General features: G+C 42.4%; 1 protein-coding gene across 1 annotated transcript in view; it reads left to right on the plus strand.

Moving 5' to 3' along the window:
- AP4S1 (adaptor related protein complex 4 subunit sigma 1) overlaps nucleotides 1-20,085 on the plus strand; it is a 58,172-nt gene that overhangs the window by 32,782 nt on the left and 5,305 nt on the right. Inside the window, exons 3-6 of the mRNA XM_066277666.1 lie at nucleotides 1,312-1,515; nucleotides 5,045-5,131; nucleotides 7,152-7,220; nucleotides 13,983-13,994. Coding sequence (XP_066133763.1) covers nucleotides 1,378-1,515; nucleotides 5,045-5,131; nucleotides 7,152-7,220; nucleotides 13,983-13,994 — 306 coding nt within the window. The 5' untranslated portion in view covers nucleotides 1,312-1,377. The remainder of the gene's footprint in view (nucleotides 1-1,311; nucleotides 1,516-5,044; nucleotides 5,132-7,151; nucleotides 7,221-13,982; nucleotides 13,995-20,085) is intronic.

The following is a 20,085-nucleotide window of genomic DNA, read 5'->3' on the forward strand; positions in this document are numbered from 1 at the left end:
AAAAAGAAAGACTGGCCATCGGTCAATATTGTGCTTTTCTGCCTTATTTTCAAATCTACACTAAGTAGGAGAGGAACCAACAGGTGCTACAATACAGCTGGGTGAGAAGTAATACTTCAAGCAGGAACTCCGAAGCGATGAGGATGAGTGTAGGGGCCCCTGGATCCATGCACATGCTTGTCCTCTAAGCCTCTAAGATTTTCAACCTTTTTAATCTCATAGCACATATAAACTAATTACTAAAATCCTTTGGCTAACAGACAAAACAAACAAACAAACAAAAAACAGGTATAATTTTGATTAATTTACACTAGACACCTATTGTTGTTTTAACTGTTGTCATTTTTTACTTGACAATCTAAGGGGAAAGAGGTCAGTGTCCCTGAGTAAGCAATCAGGTATTGCATGCTTTAAAAGGTCTTGCGGCACACCAGTTGAAAATTGCTGCTGTAAGCTACATCCCTAAACTTCAACTTCCTTGTCTTAAAAATGGGGATAACAGAAGTACCTACCTCAGAGAGCTGTGAAAATTAAATAATATACACAACCTGCTTGGTTTAGGACCTTACAGGACTTGTGATAGGGCCTTGTTATAGGACTTGGACAGATAGTAGCTATTATGATGACTGTTTCCAATACTAAGGGAAAAGAGCTTCACTATAGATCTTATAAGATCTCTATTGTCCATAAAATAAAGTTCATATTCCTTAGCATGACTTCTAAAGCCAATTTCATCTTATGTGAGCAGCTTAGTTTCCTGTGACTGTTCTTTCTGCCCCTAAACCACAGCCATAGTGAGCTTTCCAGAGCCTTTATACCCATTTTCTCTGCTTCCGAGCTGCTTCCTTGAAATCATTGTTCAAAGACTTTTTAAGGACCCTTCTTTGGAAAGTCATTTCCAACTCTCCTGTGATGTTCCTTGTCCCTCCGTTCTGTGTACCAGTTACATCTCACAGCCTGGTACTGCTGTAATTTGTTTACCTGTCCAGCACTGTTGCCAGGTGTGAAGATAAGAGATCAGTACTCTGTCATCTCCACGTTCTTCAGTGCTGGACGCATAGTTGGCGTCCAACAAGACTGATGAATCGATGGACCAAACATGAGTTGTAGTACTGTGTATACTCAAAAATGTTTTGGAAAGTAACTAATGAACATTTATGTTTAGTTATTTATTAAAACCTCATTTAGTTCATAGTGGTAAAGACCAGTAATAGCAGAAGACATTTATCTCCTGTTGGTTCATCTAAACAACACACTTAATATGATTCTTTGAGAAATTTGACCTTACCCTTCTATTTTTTCATCCTTCAGGTTTGTTACAGCCACCCCTTGCCATAACTTTTGACCTATATTTGGAAAAATACTGGCCAGAAAAAAATGATAAAATTTTTCCTCATGGTGAATAAACAAGGACAGACCCGTCTTTCTAAGTACTATGAACATGTGGAAATTAATAAGCGTACACTTCTGGAAACCGAAGTCATAAAGAGCTGTCTCTCTCGATCCATCGAACAAGTAAGTTTCTGATTCTCTCTTTTATCTCTGCATTCAGCCCAGCAGTGGCACAGCTGTTGCTGCTGTGTCTCAAGGGCCATCCTTTTCTTTGAACTACATTCTTTCAACAGCTATTAGGGAAAATAAATGAAGTGAAGACTGAAGCACAGCTCTCCTTACATCCCCTTAAGGAAAATAAAAACCAAATCAGTAAAAGTCTTAGATTCGTATTTAGGTCAGCATATGTGTTTCAATGCACTGTGGAAGTGGCAGCTCAAATTCATTCCTGCCTGACCTGTGGTGGCGCAGTGGATAAAGCGTTGATCTGGAAATGCTGAGGTCACCGGATCGAAACCCTGGGCTTGCCTGGTCAAGGCACATATGGGAGTTGATGCTTCCAGCTCCTCCCCCCTTCTCTCTCTCTGTCTCTCTCTCCCTCTCTCTGTCCTCTCTAAAAATGAATAAATAAAATTAAATAAAAAAAAAAAAAAAAAAAATTCATTCCTGCTGACGGACATTTCTTTTTTCGTTCATATGCATTCAGCTCTTGGAACTCTTTGAGTACCTGAAGTAGGTGACTTTCTTTGAGTCAAAAGTTGAAGGTCAGGTGTCCAGTATAGAAGTGAACACTTAAGACCCAATTTTTGCCAGAGGATAATAATATGATTCTCATGTGGCATGCAGCTTTTTCTGCTTATCATACTGGCATTAGTGATTTAAAAACAAACTTGATTTGAACGTGCCTTATTTTATTACGTAGATAGGAGAAACGAAGTAAAAAAAAAAATGAGACAACCAATTCATTCATTCTGCCAAAATTGAAGTTAAATCATTAAAATAAAAGGAATTTTTAAACCAAGTTTATTTTTACAAAGAACTTTAATTGGAGGATTACTTACTCCAGGTCCTAAACTTTGAATCAATTGGAAATCACTGAACAAAGTGAGGCAAGCAAAATCAGAAAGCTTGTTTAAGACACCTGTTCATTTTGCCAGTTCTCCATTTTACTACCTGTGTGGAAAGGCGGCCTGTGGGAACCGCTGCTGAGTCATAAAATATTAAGCTACATCAGTGCTTCAGTAGTTAACGTGTTAGAACCATGTTTCCCTTGGCTTCTAAATTGATTTTCCAGTCGGAACATCTCAAGAGTCCTCTTTGAATTACTGCTTGGGGCCGCCATGGCACACTGCTTCGTGTGGTTGTCAGAGGAAACAAACGATTAAAGGGCTGTGTTAACAGCCCCATACCTGTAAAGGTAAACACGCTCCAGAAGCATTCATGTTTGAATCTTCCTATAATATCAGCTCCACAATTTCAAACATCTTTTCACTGATAGGTTCCCCTTTGAAATATGTGCTTTGGAAAGAATATACTGTTAGATATTTTTGAAACATTCTAAATTATTTTAGACTTTAGTAGGAACCCACTGAACTTTTGGCATAATGAGACACCAAAGTAGCACAATTTCAGTTTAGTTTTTATTTTATCCACAAAGGTGCTTTGATACTTCGTTTTATTTTTATTTATTTTATTTTATTTTATTTATTCATTTTAGAGAGGAGAGAGAGAGAGAGAGAAGGGGGGAGGAGCTGGAAGCATCAACTCCCATATGTGCCTTGGAGAGAGAGAGAAGGGGGGAGGAGCTGGAAGCATCAACTCCCATATGTGCCTTGACCAGGCAAGCCCAGGGTTTTGAACCGGTGACCTCAGCATTTTCAGGTCGATGCTTTATCCACTGCGCCACCACAGGTCAGGCCTTGATACTTCATTTTAAATGTCAGAAACTCCTGAGAAGCTTTGAAAAATGTTCCTCAGTTTGTTCAGGTAGTCAATTTTTCTTGAAAGACCCAACTGAGTAGAAGTCACACTCGATCTGCAGTAAGCCAAAAGCTGCTGAATGGTCTGTGCTTCTTACCTTTGTCTAATTTAATTTTATATTTTTTTAATTGATTGATTCTAGAGAGACAGAGAGAGGAAGGGAGAAAGCTGGAGGGGAGGTATGGGGGCTGGGGGAGAAGGAAGCATTCATTTGTTGTTCCACGTAATTGTATGTTCATGGGTGGCTTCCCGTGTGTGCCCTGACCAGGGTTTGAACCTACAACCTTGGTGTTTCGGGACAGCGCTCTAACCAACTGAGCTACATGTCCAGGGCTTACCTTTATCCTAATTTTAAATAAAAGCCTCACATCCCTCCATTGTATACTTTGTCAAGTGACTTTCCCATGGAAGAAATTCCATGGTCAAAACTTGCAGCTTCAGTCCCAGGTGAGTCTGGGCACCCAAGCACAACATATCTAGTGCAGAGAGTGAGTATAGCCTGCTTTCGGTACAAGGGATACTGTCACATTTGGTCAGGCACACCCAAAAATCCAAAGGAGGCCAGCACTGCCTTCAGTCTGATTCCCAGTTCCTGTCTGCCGTGCCTTCCCCTTACCTTCACACAGTGACTGTAGGAGAGGGATAAATGGGACAGCAGGCGTTTTATCCACACGTCCGTGGGGGTAAGCTGGTTATTAACTCATATGAAGCAATGTTCATACTGAGAGATTTTTGTCTAGCATCTGCTACACAAAAGCCATCTTTAATTTATAAGAGTCTACATTGATTCTTTCTACGGGTCTAGGAAAAAGAAAGTGAGGGGTTTTTGGTTTGGTTTGGCTTGGTTTGGTTTGGTTTGGGGTTTTTTTGCACATGTGTATGCTGGATATATTTGGCTGTTCCGTGACTATTATATACTACAAAACTGTATCTAATTACTGCCAAAGGAGCCAAGGGTCAGTGGGAAGAAGAAAATCTTCTTTATCATGGTGTTGGCTTATTTTGACATTGGAGGCAGTTTAAAATGCTGATTGTGCGGTAGCTTGGCCTGCTGAGTTCCACACAGTGCCAAGCAAAGGAATAAGAAGCAGCACAGGTGGAAACCCATGTGAACACTCAGACTTCTTTTTTATTTTTCTTTAGATTTTATTTATTCACTTTGAGAGAGAGAGAGAAAGAGAGAGAGAGAGAGAGAGAGAAGGGGGAGGAGCAGGAAGCATCAACTCCCATATATGCCTTGACCAGGCAAGCCTAGGGTTTCAAGCTGGTAGGTCAATACTTTATCCACTGCGCCACCACAAGTCAGGCTCAGACTTTTTTCTAAACCATTCTTCACATCCCAGTAGAGATGTTTCCAAGTAGCCCCCTGAATACTGTGAGCCTGGTCTGTGGTGGCATAGTGGATAAGAACTTCGACCTGGAATGCTGAGGTTGATGGTTCAAAACCCTGGGCTTGCCTGATCAAGGCACATAGGACAAGCAATCAGTGAACAACTAAAGTGAAGCAACTATGAGCTGATACTTCTTGCCCCTCTGAAAAATCAATAATTAAAATCTTAAAAAAAGAATATTGTGAGAAGGCACGGCCAACAAAGATGTGTAATATTTTGACATTGTATATTTCTAAGAATGTGTTGACAGATATTCAAATCAGAACATAAAAATTTTGCACGCCGCTTTGAAAAAACTCCTTTCAACTACAGGAATTAATATCTAATTGTGTTTTGTCTAGTGCTCTTTCATTGAATACAAGGATTTTAAGCTGATATATCGGCAGTATGCAGCCCTCTTCATTGTGGTGGGAGTTAATGACACTGAGGTAAGACAATAGGAGAGCCTATGGAAGATGCAAGAAAATTAGGCATAACAGTCTGATTTTTATTCCTCCTTGTGCTGCCATTTTCTTCCCTATTTGCCTCCCTAAGAATTATTATTTTTTATTTTATTTTATTTTATTTTTTTTACAGAGACAGAGAGAGAGTCAGAGTGAGGGATAGACAGGGACAGACAGACAGGAACAGAGAGATGAGAAGCATCAATTATTAGTTTTTCGTTGCGCATTGCGACACCTTAGTTGTTCATTGATTGCTTTCTCAAATGTGCCTTGACCGCGGGCCTTCAGCAGACCAAGTAACCCCTTGCTTGAGCCAGCGACCTTGGGTCCAAGCTGGTGAGCTTTTGCTTAAACCAGATGAGCCCACACTCAAGCTGGCGACCTCGGGGTCTCGAACCTGTCTTCCGCATCCCAGTCTGACGCTTTATCCACTGCGCCACTGCCTGATCAGGCTCCCTAAGAATTATTTTGACTCTTGAAGGATCATGGTTTCTACCAAGGCTATGGAAAGCTGTGTGGAAGAGAAATAACTAGGATTTTTATTGGATTAGTGAGCAGCTTGTAGGGAAGCACAGAACTCCACAGAATACCTTCCTTGACCCTAAGCAATACTGGTGTCCTGCCCTTGTTCTGTGTGGCACAGTGGGGCAGCTTAGACAAGGGTAGTGGCCAGTCTGTTGTGGCATTAAAGTATAGGCTAACACCTGACCAGGCGGCGGCGCAGTGGATAGAGCATCAGACTGGGATGCAGAGGACCCAGGTTTGAGACCCCGAGGTCGCCAGCTTGAGCATGGGCTCATCTGGTTCGAGCAAGGCTCACCAGCTTGAGCCCAAGGTCACTAGCTCGAGCAAGGGGTCACTCGGTTTGCTGGAGCCCCCCGGTCAAGACATGTATGAGAAAGCAATCAATGAACAACTAAGGAGCTGCAAGGAAGAATTGATACTTCTCATCTCTCTCCCTTCCTGTCTGTCCCTATCTGACTCTCTCTGTCTCTGTCACAAAAAAAATTTTAAAAAAATAGAAAAATATAAAGTATAGGCTAACATATCAGAAGGCAGAGCAAACTGTAAATATGATTGGTTTGTGATTTTTTTCTCCTTAGATTTTCATTCACCTTTTCAGAAATGTTAGTCCTAGATCTACAGTACCTGTGGCCATGGAATCTCTGGGAGAGTGTTTAAGATCTAAAATATTTTGAAATCCCAGTTTTTTATCTGTGAACCAGACTTTGAAGTGGCTTTCCCATCTTCGCAGACTGGAAAGTGATGGCATGAAGAACCTGAAATAGGCCCTGGCCGGTTGGCTCAGCGGTAGAGCGTCGGCCTGGCGTGCGGGGGACCCGGGTTTGATTCCCGGCCAGGGCACACAGGAGAGGCGCCCATTTGCTTCTCCGCCCCCCCCCCCCTCCTTCCTCTCTGTCTCTCTCTTCCCCTCCCGCAGCCAAGGCTCCATTGGAGCAAAGATGGCCCGGGCGCTGGGGATGGCTCCTCTGCCTCTGCCCCAGGCGCTAGAGTGGCTCTGGTCGCAGCAGAGCGACGCCCCGGAGGGGCAGAGCATCGCCCCCTGGTGGGCATGCCTGGTGGATCCCTGTCGGGCGCATGCGGGAGTCTGTCTGACTGTCTCTCCCCGTTTCCAGCTTCAGAAAAATACAAAAAAAAAAACACCTGAAATATTTATTGCTTCAACAGTTGATGAAGTCAGGGAGCCGAGTTCAGAATTCTAAACACTAGACTTAGTCTGGTTTCAATCCCACTAGATGCATCATGAGCACTGAAAAAAAATCTTAGAGGTTAAGGTTTTCTACATTTCTCCTCTTAATAAACTTCTTTTAAACAAGTGAGTCATAAAAGTATTCTGAATATCTGTCTGTGGGAAGCTACTTTGCTCACAGTATCTGTGTACCAAGTCGTGTGCTCTGAAACCCGGTTGCTGACCGGGCTTCTCCGTGTCTGAGGTACACATGGGCCATACGAAACCTAATTGCACCCTTCCTTTTTATTTCAGAACGAGATGGCAATTTATGAATTCATCCACAACTTTGTAGAAGTTTTAGATGAGTACTTCAGCCGAGTGGTAAGTCTAATGACTAAAAAATGATTTTTGTCCTCAGGCCAATTTCCCAGAAATGGATCTATATCAAGAACATGTGGCACTGGCTGGGTGGCTCAGTTGGTTAGAGCATCATCCCAGTACACCAAGATAGCAGGTTCCATCCCCGTTCAGGGCACATACAAGGATCAACCAAGGAATGCATGAATAAGTAGAACAACAAGTTGATGATTCTCTCTCTCCTCTTTCTCTTTCTCCCTTTCTCCCTCTCCCCATCTCTCCCTTTCTCCCTCTCCCTTCCAATCTCTCTAAAATCAATAAATAAAAAATTAAAAAAGAGCATGTGTTAATATAAAGCTTTAATATGTGAAAGTGAAAATTCAAATGATGGCAGATTTTCTTTACCTTTTCTTCTGACTCATGCTTCTTTACCTTACCTTACACATAAGGTACACCTATGTGTATCTTAGTCCTTTATAATGAACCATTTCTACAAGACTTAAGAATCTCTTCTGTCTTTCTCTCAAGAGATTTTGCTATCCAATTTGTTCTCTCTTCTTTCTTCTGCTTCCCCTAGTAAAATCTAGAACCCTTTTTAATTTAAGTCATCTCCATCCACAGCCTTGCTTTGATGGTCAAAACCAACTCCTCTTAAGGCATACTTGAGTTCCTATCCAACAGTCTTACTTTTTTAAAAAGCTGTATTGAAATATAACTTAAATACCATACAAATCACACACTTAAAAATATACAGTTTTTAGTACTTGTATGATATACAGATTAGTACAACCATTAGCACAATCAATTTTAGGATGTTTTATCACCCCCAAAGGAAATACCACACCCATTAGCATTTCCCTCCTAATTATCCATCTCCACCTGGGCCAGTCCCTAGGTGATCACTAATCTACCTTGTGTCTCTACAAGTAGTTTGCCTGTTCTAGACATTTTATATAAGTAGAATTGTACAATTTGTGGTATTTTGTAACTGGCTGTTTTTACTTAGCATAATGTTTTCAAGATCCATCACTGCTGTAGCATGTATCAGTAATTCTTTTCTTTTTCTTTTTTTTCTTTTTGTATTTTTTTTCTGAATCTGGAAACGAGGAGGCAGTCAGACAGACTCCCGCATGTGCCTAACCGGGACCCACCCGGCACACCCACCAGGGGGCGATGCTCTGCCCATCCGGGGCGTCGCTCTGTTGCCACCTGAGCCACTCCAGCGCCTGAGGCAGAGGCCATGGAGCCATCCTCAGCACCCGGGCCATCTTTGCTCCAATGGAGCCTTGGCTGCGGGAGGGGAAGAGAAAGACAGAGAGGAAGAAGAGGGGGAAGGGTGGAGAAGCAGATGGGCGCTTCTCCTGTGTGCCCTGGCCAGGAATCGAGGCTGGGAATCGAACCCGGGACTTCCGCATGCCAGGCCGATGCTGTACCACTGAGCCAACTGGCCAGGGCCTCTTTCCTTTTTCTTGCCAAATAATATTTCACTGTATGAATATACCACATTTTGTCTCTCCATTTATCAGATCATGGGCATTTGGGTTATTTATTTATTTATACTTTTTTGACTATTATGAATAATGTTGCTGTGAACATTTGTGAATACATTTCTGTGTGGAATCATGTTTTTAGTTCTCTTGGGTGTATACCTAGAAGTGGAATTGCTGAGTGATAGAGTAACTCCATATTGAATATTTTGAATTGGTTTAGCCACTATGAAAAACAGTATGACTGTTCCTCAAAAAATTTTAAAAAGAACTATCATATGACCCAGCAATCTCACTTCTGGGTATTTGTCCGAAGAAATTCAAAACATCAATTCAAAAAGATATATGCTGCCCTGTGTTCATTGCAGCATTTTAATAATAACCAAGATATGGAAGCAACATAACTGTCCATTAATAGGTGAATGGATAAAGCAGATGTGGTGCATATATACAATGAAATACTCAGCCATAAAAAAGAATGAAAGTTTATCATTTGCAAACATATATAGAACTAGAGGGTGTTATGCTAAGTGAAATAAGACAAAGAAAGAAAAATACCATATGATTTTACTTATATGTGGGATCTAAAAAACAAAATAAATGAACAAACAAAACAGATACAGTCTCATTGATACAGAGAACAATCTGATGGTTGCCAGAAAGGGAGGGCGTTGGGGGACTGGGTGGAAAAGGTGAAGCGATTGAGAAATACAAATTTGTAGTTATGAAATAGACATGGAGATATGAATACAGCATAAGAAATAGTCAGTAATTTGTAATAACTATATATGGTGTCAGGTGGGTACTAGATTTATCAGGGTGATCACTTTCTAAGTTATATAAATGTCTAACCACTATGCTATATACCTGAAACTAATATAATATTGACTGTCAAACTATAATTGAATAAAATTTTTAATTTTTTTGAAAACCATTTTGATGAACTGCCAAACTTTTCCAAAGTGCCTGCATAATTTATATTCCCATCAGCAGTGTATGAAAGTTCTAATTTCTCCACATCCTCACCAATGTTTGTTATTAATCTGTCTTTTTTATTGTAGCCACCCTTTTGGGTAAAGTGGTATAGAGGCCAATCAATTGAGATTTTGATTTTTGTTTCACTAATGGATAACAATGTTGAGCATCTTTTCATATGTTATTGGCCATCTGTGTATCTTTGAATTGATGTCTGTTCAAATTTTTTGCCCATTTTTCAGTTGCATTGTCTTTTTCTTATTGGGTTGTAAGAGTTCTTTGCTGAATACAAATCTTCTATCAGATATGATTTGGAAATATATTCTCCCATATAGTGGCTTTCTTTTTACTTTCTTGATGGTATCCTTCGAAGCACAATAATTTCTATTGTGATGATGTTGAGTTACTTTATTTTTTGTTGTTGTTGCTTGTGTTTTTGGTGTCATGTCTAGAAAGCCTTTGCATAACCTGAAGTTATGAAGCTTTACTCCTAGGTTTTTTTCTTAGAGTTTTATGGTTTTAGCTCTTATTTGGGTATTTGATCCATTATCAGTAATTTTTATATATGTGTGAGGTAGGGGTCTGACTTCATTCTTTTGCATGTAGGTATCCACATGTCCCAATACCATTTGTTGAAAAGACTGTTCTTTTCCTCCACTGAATTGTCTTGGCACCCTTGTCGAAAATCAACTGGCCATAAATATAAGGGTTTATTTCTGGACATTCAGTTCTGTTAAAATGCCCTGTATGTTTATCCTTCTACAGGTACCATAGTTTCCTGCTGACTGTAGCTTTGTAGTTAGTTTGAAATCAATAGTCTTTTTTTTAAATTAACTAATTGACTTTTTTAGAGAGAGAGGAAGGGAGTGTGAGCAAGAGAGAAACAGGAGCATCAGTCTGTTCCTGTGTGTGCCCTGACCAGGGATTGTACCAGTCACCTCTGTGCTTCAGGATGATGCTGTAATCAACTGTGTTATCCAGCCAGGGCTGAAATCAGTAGTCTTTTAAAAAGCATCATTGAAGATGTTTTATTCTGCTCCCGTAGACCTTCCTCTGCCCTGGCCAGACATTCTTGAGAAGTGTAGTAGTGGCACAAGGTGGTTTTGAAGAGTTGTTTTGTTTATTTCATTTTGCTTTTAAATAAAATGATTAGGAAGGAATTGTTTCCAACCTGATTCTTCCTGATACAATGAATTGAATCTGTAGTTAGTAATATCCAGTGCACTAAAGCCTGCTAAGGGCAACACTCATGTTAAGAAGTTATATCTTGCCTGACCTGTGGTGGCGCAGCAGATAAAGTGTCGTCCTGGAGGGCAGAAGTTGCTGGTTTGATCTCCGATTAGGGTAAATACAGGAACAGATTGATGTTCCCGTCTCTCTCTTTCTCCCTTCTTCTCTCACTGAAATCAATTTTAAAAATTTAAAAAAAACCCCACAAAAACACAAAACTTATATCTTCAGTCTAACTCCTCATGCCACAAGTAACTTTTGGCAGACCAAAACTTGTATCTTCAGTCTAACTCCTCATGCCACAAGTAACTTTTGGCAAACTCCTTCATGGGACAGTAACTAGCCTGTCCTCATTGCCTTAGTGCAGAGCTTCTCAGTCTGTGTTCCTGGACGAGCAGCATTAGCATCACCTGGAAACGTAAGAAATAAAAATTCTGGACCTAGCCTAGCTCATTGACTCAAACTCTGGGTTGAAGCCCAGCAATCAGTTTGTGTTTTAGTATCTATCTAGGTGATTCTGATGCATGCTGAAGTTTGAGAACCACCGCCTTACGCATGAGGCTTCCTGTTGCAAACATAACAGATGGGAGGCTGCCTCGCGGCCTGCAGCATGGCGAAGCGTCTAACTAGGAAGGGATTGGTGCCCTCCAAAACTGGAAGAGGGCGAGAGGTTGGGCTATCTCAGAGACTGGCTTTGTGGGGACAGACAGCATTAAGGCTGGCTGTAAAACCCATCTTTGTATTGATTGCTTGGAGAGAGCACCACCAACCAGTAATATCCAAAAGAACTTTTCAGCAGTCATAGAAATGTTCTGTATCTGTGTCGTCCAGTGCAGGGGACACTGCCACATGTGGCTCTTGAACAAGTAAAATATGATTAGTGTAAATGCGGAATTTTAACTTTATTGAGTTTTGGGGTTTTTGTATGTGTTTTTGTTTTGTTTTTTACAGGGACAAACAGAGAGAGAGAGTCAGAGAGAGGGATAGACAGGGACAGACAGACAGGAACAAAGAGAGATGAGAAGCATCAATCATCAGTTTTTTGTTGCGAGACCTTAGTTGTTCATTGATTGCTTTCTCATATGTGCCTTGACCACAGGCCTTCAGTCCAAGCTGGTGAGCTTTTTTTTTTTTTTCTTGCTCAAGCCAGATGAGCCCGTGCTCAAGCTGGCGACCTCAGGGTCTCGAACCTGGGTCCTCCGCATCCCAGTCTGACGCTCTATCCACTGCGCCACTGCCTGGTCAGGCAACTTTGTTGAGTTTTAATGAATTTAAATCACCACATGAGGCTGGTGGCTACCATATTGGGCAGCATAACTCTAGCTCCTGCTTACCTCGGGATGACCACTCTGTTAAGGCAGACTGGTTGCAAATCAGGGTCTGTGATTCAGGGCTGGCCATGACTAGCCACTTTAAGGGAACACCTAAAAGAAGAATATAATTTCTCAAATTGGCAATGTTTTAACCCTAGGAGAGTAAAGAGTGAGTGTAAGCACTATCATTGCTAAGGTTTTTTAAAAATTATTATTATATTCAGTAACTGAGCATAAATAGCATGTTGCTAAATTCTAGCTGTAATTCCAGGGAGAGTCAGTGACCACATAAACCACAGAAGTAAAGAGTAGAATTTAATTTAAGCCTGGTGATTATACAGGGTTGGGCGGACTGGGTTTAGGATGAAAGTAGTAGCAAGAAGAAGAAAAAGAGGTGGGAAAAGAGTACTATGGGAGAGAAAATAGCAGCTGTCCTGCTCGTGGAGAATGCCTTGTCGTCTAAAATTTATTTTTAGGTTTCTGAATTTTAAACATTCTTTCTGGAACTATTTTTAGTCTTAGAGTTTCCAAATCTTAAATTTGGAGATGAGTCTCATGCTGCTGTCTGGGCTGGAAGAAGCGTCTCAGCATCACGTTTCAAAACAGAAGGCCAGCCCGGTTAGCTCTGAGGGAGGCAGCTTTGCGAGAGCTCGGGCTGTTGATGTTGAGGAAGTGGGGTCAGGGCCGGCAGAGCTACATTTGACAAACTTAAGTCCTTTCGAATATGAATTTTTTAAAAATTGATTTTAGTAAGAGAGGTAGGTAGGTAGAGAGAGAGAGACAGGAATATCTGTTCCTGTCTGTGCCCTGACCAGGGATTGAACTGCAACCTCTGTGATACGGGACTGTGCTCTCTAACCAACTAAGCTATCCGGCCAGGGCTGAATATGGATTTAACTGTTTACATATTCTCTCCCTCTATGACTTTTTCATGATACGGACAGAGGTGGATTTAACAGCATGTGCACTGGGCGCACATCCTGGTACCTGACTTCTGAAGAGCCCCACAAAACTCCAACTACTCTTTTTTCTAATGTAAGGGGCCCAATATTTTCTTCTGTGCCTGGAGCATCAACTGACCTTAATCTGCTTCTGGTATGGATATCCATGTTCATTGAAAAAAAATTAAAAATACATATAAGCAAAAAGGAAGGGAAGATCAGACTTATTGATAATAAGCCCAGACTTATTGATACATGCTGTTACATCCACTTCCTTTCAGGCTTTATATGTGTCTGTCTCCAACCGTATCTATAGCTATCTCTATGGATACACATATACACAGGATAATGCTGTATATATCATTGTATAACTTGCTTTTTTACTCAATAGTACATCAGTACTTATATATCTACATCATCATTTGTGGATCTGCTCTAATACTTGTAACTAGTTCCCTTCGTTTTCAACAATTTGCTATTATATAAACATAATATAAAATACTACTATAAAATAACTTGCCATATAAAAATGGTTGTACCATTATCTAATTTTTTCTTAAGATAAACTTCTAGGAGTAAAATTTAAATTAATGGATTCAAAGTGTATATAAATTATTAAAGTTTTTTATAAACCTATCAACACAAATTACCTATTGTCTGTAAAGGTAAAGTTAGTTTATTCCCTCTGTGTTCTAAAGATCATGGTTCTGGCCCATACAATTCCTGTAAACTGCAGCCTAAATTTTTTTTATGACAATCCCAAACTCGGGGCCTTCCTGCTCACTCTGCGGAGTGTCCCAGGGTCTCGTTCTCATCCTTGCTCTCTTTTCTCTCTTCCAGAGTGAATTAGATGTATCCTTTCTCAATGCTGTGAGCCAGGTTTTCCTAAGTACCTGGCAAACCACATGCTAGCCTTTATCAGGTAAGTGCCACAGGCAGGAAAACAATTCAGCAGCATCTAGAATCCATAGTGCTGATCATCAACAACTTGAACAAGACAGCCAGAGGTACAGGGGCTTTGCTGAAACACCCCACCTTTTCTTTACAAAGACAATTTTTAAGATTTTTCTATTTTTCAGACAGGGCAATAATATGATAGTAGTTGATAATAACTGTCATTAACTGTTATATATTAACTTCCTTACATGGAAGAGACCTTTTTTAGAATTTCAATAATGCAGGCAGAAAGGGTTTGGTCCTTGCAGAGAAATGGATTTTCATGGCTTGAGAGAGAAAGAAATCTCCAGAAATTCTCCACATGATCAGAATAAGGCCTTTGGGATGATAAACTAGAGGGTTAAAGAAATTGCCTGGCTTATATTCATCTCCTTTTATAGCAGAGAATGCTCTGTTACTCTTCTCCCTTTTAAATCAAAGCATCCAAAGGGCCCCAACAATAAGCATGACTGGCTTAGAATACTGCAGTCTGCAGATTTGGCAGAAGCCACTGGATTTTGTGTGAGCGTTCTGGAGGTATTCTTTCAGAGAGAGGGATAGACAGACAGGAAAGGAGAGATGAGAAGCATCAATCATCAGTTTTTTATTGAGACACCTTAGTTGTTTATTGATTGCTTTCTCATATGTGCCTTGACCGTGGGCCTTCAGCAGACCGAGTAACCCCTTGCTCAAGCCAGCGACATTGGGTCCAAGCTGGTGAGCTTTGCTCAAACCAGATGAGCTCGCACTCAAGCTGGTGACCTCGAGGTCTTGAACCTGGGTCCTCTGCATCCCAGTCTGATGGTCTATGCACTGCGCCACCGCCTGGTTAGATGGTGTTTTGACTTTTTTTTTTTTTTTTTATCAGGAAAGCAACTTTTTCCTTTTCTTTTTATTTATTCATTTTAGAGAGGAAAGGGAGAGACAGAGAGAGAGAAGAGAGACAGAGAAGGGGGGGAGGAGCTGGAAGCATCAACTCCCATATGTGCCTTGCCCAGGCAAGCCCAGGGTTTTGAACCGGCGACCTCAGCATTTCCAGGTCAACGCTTTATCCACTGCGCCACCACAGGTCAGGCAGTGTTTTGACTTTTAAGTTAACTTTTACTTCCAAAATTTGCTTACCACTTGAAAGCAATAAATGAGTCCTTTGAGAAGACATTAGGCTTGAATCTAAAATAGTATCATTATCACAAATATATATTAATTATGACCTGTCTCAGTATATGTATATAGACATACATTTAGACACCTATGCCCAGAGTCAGTATATTCTGGAGAAATGGTCATTTACCTTTTCCTACAAATAGAAAGTGTCAGTCATCACTTTGACAAACTTCATTTGCCGGCTGTATTTAGAAACCTCTCTAAATTAACTGGAAAAATCTGAGTGCCCTCTAATGGTGAGTGACCTAAATCTAGGATCCCTTTGACCTATTAGGTGACTGAAGACCAGACTGGATATCAGCACGTAACATTCCATTTTAACTAAGCCCTTTAAAGCAACTCAGAATCCATCTCTCCGTCCTTGTCCAGGGGAATAAGAAAATGCCTTTTGATTCAGAGAGTCATCAGGAAGATAGTGAATGCCGATAGACACTGCCCTGGGAATTAGAACCCAAGTTCCGCGTTGGGTCCCACCACCAACTGTCTGTGTGTTGGACAGGACACAAACTCTCACCTCAGAAGACTAGAAGAGTTTTAAAACCCTCTCAGCCTTAATATTTGATGTTAGCACAACTCTAGGTAACTGAGCTGAGTTACCTTATACCTAGAACAGGAGGTGAGAGACTTACAAGTTTAGATATTAAGAGAATTAAAGTGAATCAGATGTAATAGGATATGCAGTGCAGTTGGACTAGTTGTGTTGATGTGTCTAACAAATTGACTAGATGTTTATTAGAGGTAGATTTGGGTCTGTCTTTGTATCCATCTGGCCTATAGCATAGGTCCATGTCATGAGCTCCAGCATTCTTATTTGAATTTCATTTCCACACCGAGACCCACAGTTTGTACAATTCCCCTCATTTTACTTAATTTCATTTTTGCCTTCTCTTCTTCTCTGACCAACTTATTTATTTACTGTCCTAAGGAATTACTTAGCCATATCCACCTGTTACATTAGGAATTCTGCATCTTTCAGAGAAAGGAACTAATCTCTCTGCTCTGGGGGCTGTGTGCCTGTGTTCCGGGTGTGACTTCAGAGGAGCCTCCTGTGGTCTGAAAGTGGAGTGGGTAGCTGGCCAGGCAGGCCCGGGACACTGCTCTTCTGTTAACATTCTTAAAAGGTGTTCACCCTCAGCCATCTGAAAAAAATCCAAATGAAAAACCCAACTCTACTCTGCCTGCCATGCACAGGGAGTGCATCTACACCGCACTTTTGTAACAGTAAGACCAGGGAGCCTGTTAGAGGCGCACCCTGTGTCCTTCTCTCTGTGCTGGCCACAGACAACCTGCATCTCTGCTCTGGGAGCAGGTGACCAAGAACCCAGCCGGCCGTTAGCACTGTTGATATAGGTTCTGCCAGGTACACCTCCTCAGGCCTTCAAGGGTCAAAAACAGACAACTGATATCATTACAGCCTGGATGTGGTTCTTCCAACACTCGGAGCACATACTCTGTGCATGCTCAGGCTTAAAGCCTTCTTGTCAGCCCATATGGAACAGGCACAGTTTAAGGCTCAGCTTGGGTGCAGCGGCAGGAGAGTGGAAGTCAGAACCTCAGGGCATCCCCAGAAAGTCCTCTGCTTGCCGGCTTTCTGCAGGCGCTTTCCCACTGTGCAGCCTTGTAGGGATGGGGCAGTTTTCCACGGTCTGCATTTAGTTTGAAATATAAAATGCACCATTTACATTCTCCTTACTATGGGCTTGTTCCATTTCACAGAGCAAGACAGATGGGATTTTAAAAAGGAATGACCTAAGCACAAAAATCAGGACAGAAATTCTGACTTGTTGAAAACCTCCCACTAGGTAGAAACTCTGCAGCCATGCCTGGTGAGGCAGACTGCACCCTGGGGGCCGAGCCTGGCGGTGACCTAAATCATCCAGGTGCCGTGAGCAAACTCCTGGTCCCTCTTCACATCCCACTCCACCCACTGGGCTGAGATGCGGCCTGAGGACTCAGGGCCCTGCTTCCGTAGAAAGTGCTTCCTGTTACAGACTTTGGTGGACTTCTTTAAGACTTCAAATTCCATGAGTTAAGATCAGTTTTAGTTCATTTAAAAATAATACTTAAAAAAATAAAATTTAAAGAAAGAGAACCATGGTTTTTAGGAACCAACTGATGAGCTTCCCAAAATGTGTTCCACCTGGAGCCCAGGTGTGAATTCTTCAGACAACTTATAATTCGAAGGGCTGTCTCTACCCCTTTCTGCTGGACAATCGGGATGGTGCCAGCAAGTGGTGCTGTGTGGGAAACGTCCAGCTCCTCAATCCCTGCACTCCTCCTAGAGTGGAAATACAGACAACCATAGCAGCCTTTCTGGCATTCGGTGCCTGTAAGGAGGCTCACAGACTTGGCTTACTGTGGCTGGAGTGGGATGCAGCAGAATGGCCTTCGATCTGGACAGCTCGGGGTCTTTCCTGGACCCCTTCGCTGTCCTTCGGCAGCTCCCCTCTCCCAGGGCTGCAGGTGCTTACCGAGAGCCTGCAGGAGCCCCCATCCATTTCTGGATCATCATCCAACTGCCTGGGCCCCGAATTTGCTGGGTGCCCAGACATCCCAGAACCTGCTGCCAGGGCCCATGCAGCCTCCCCCCATCCCAGGACTGGGGGCAGGAATGACAGTAGCTGGGACGGTAACTGGTAACCCACACCTGCACATAGGGAGAAGAGCAGGGAGCAAGCTGGGGTCCCTATTTATATTCTTGTGCCCCCTCCCCCAAAAATATAGGGTACGCCTAGAATCCAGAATGTTTTAATTCAGAAATATCTAAAGAAAAATCTTAAGAACATTCTGTTATTTTATAAGTCCTTAGAGTCCAAAAGCCTGAGCAGTTTATTCTAGAACCTTAAAGCTCCTGTGAGTAATGTGAAAGTCCCCTGATTCATGATCTTTCTATTGCAGTGAGGGTGGGGGACTAGGAGGGTCTGGGTCCTGCTTGGACTTGCTGTGACTCAGTTACCTGACCCTGGTTCCCTGCGAGGACAGATGCGCATGGAACGGTCATCAGCACCACCGAGATTGGAGATTCACATCAAACCCTGATACTGCCCCCCGTGGGGCATCACATCCCTTTTGAAGATATCTTTGTTTTTAAGATTTTATTTATTTATTTTAGAGAGGAGGGAGGGAGAGAGAGAGAGAGAGAGAGAAAGAAACAGAGAGAAGGGGGGGAGGAGCAGGAAGTATCACTCCCATATGTGCCTTGACCAGGCAGGCCCAGGGTTTCAAACCTGCGACCTCAGCATTCCTCTCAGGACCTCACTTTTTAGATGAAGAAGCTGAGGTCCTGAGAGGTTCTGTGACATGTCCCAATCCATAGAGCTACTTTAGGGCAGAGCTGGTATTCGGGTTTCCAGGGCTATAAATTAAATATATGGTTAAATTTGACATATTCTTTTTTTTTAATTATTTTTATTTATTCATTTTAGAGAAGAGAGACACACACACACACACACAGAGAGAGAGAGAGAGAGAGAGAAGGTGGGGAGGAACAGGAAGCATCAACTCCCATATGTGCCTTGACCAGGCAAGCCCAGGGTTTTGAACCAGCGACCTCAGCATTCCAGATTGATGCTTGATCCACTGTGCCACCACATATCAGGCAAATTTGACATATTCTTTTTTTTTTTTTTGTATTTTTCTGAAGTTGGAAACGGGGAGAGACAGTCAGACAGACTCCCGCATGCACCTGACCGGGATCCACCCGGCACGCCCACCAGGGGGCGATGCTCTGCCCCTCCGGGGCGTCGCTCTGCCGCGACCAGAGCCACTCTAGCGCCTGGGGCAGAGGCCAAGGAGCCATCCCCAGCGCCCGGGCCATCTTTGCTCCAATGGAGCCTTGGCTGCGGGAGGGGAAGAGAGAGACAGAGAGGAAGGAGGGGGTGGGGGTGGAGAAGCAAATGGGCGCTTCTCCTATGTGCCCTGGCCGGGAATTGAACCTGGGTCCCCCACACGCCAGACCGACGCTCTACCGCTGAGCCAACCGGCCAGGGCCTTGACATATTCTTTAAAAATTCATAATTATCAGTAGATTGTGGCAATTTAGTTGCTAACATTTTAAAGTTTCTGTCACCATTCTAGTTTGTTGTCAAAGCTTTTCCCCAAATTAGAGAAGTTCTAGAGAAACTGTAGTCTTTGGGAGGAGTCAGAAATAAAGTAAAATCTTGAGAATATCTTGATAAGAGCATGCGCTCCACAAGTGAGGTTCACATTCAGAGGCTGGTAACACCTCTTTTTCCTTTTGCAAATATGCGAACAGAAAGCACGACTGGGAAGGGTGGGGGATGTGCCAGGCTGGGAAGGGTGGGGGATGTGCCAGGCCGGCGTTAGGAGGGCGGTGCTGAGGGGCCAGGCGCAGGAGGCTCCAGTCAGTGTGTGGAGTGAGGAGTCTCAGAACTACCAACAGTCCCCAGGAGTCAGCCTTCAGCTTCGGAGAGGGATGGACTGTTGCAGATTAAACAGTTCTGCCTTCTAGGGTTTTTGGCTCTCACTAGCCTTAGCCATCTATTACCTTTCAGTGTGTTCTGAGTCCTTTAGGTGCCACGCCCATCTGCTGCTGTTCCTCCCCAGGTCCTTCTGTCTTACCCTACTCCTCTGTTCCATGCTTCTAGGTTCTGTTTTACTCAGGAATAGTGACAGCAAGTTATGAAAAGCAACAGGAAAAATGCAAGAGAAATGACAGGCTTTTTTGACCAATTGCTGTCTTTTCTATTTTTACCCAAACCTACATAAACTTTTTTTTAAAATTACACCTTGATATTTTGTTGCTCTATGAGTATGAATGGGTCTTTAAGGAAAACCGACTTTAAAATAAAGATACAGCCTGACCAGGCAGTGGCGCAGTGGA

This window comes from Saccopteryx bilineata, chromosome 4, assembly GCF_036850765.1.
Source record: "Saccopteryx bilineata isolate mSacBil1 chromosome 4, mSacBil1_pri_phased_curated, whole genome shotgun sequence".
Classification (NCBI taxonomy): Eukaryota; Metazoa; Chordata; class Mammalia; order Chiroptera; family Emballonuridae; genus Saccopteryx; species Saccopteryx bilineata.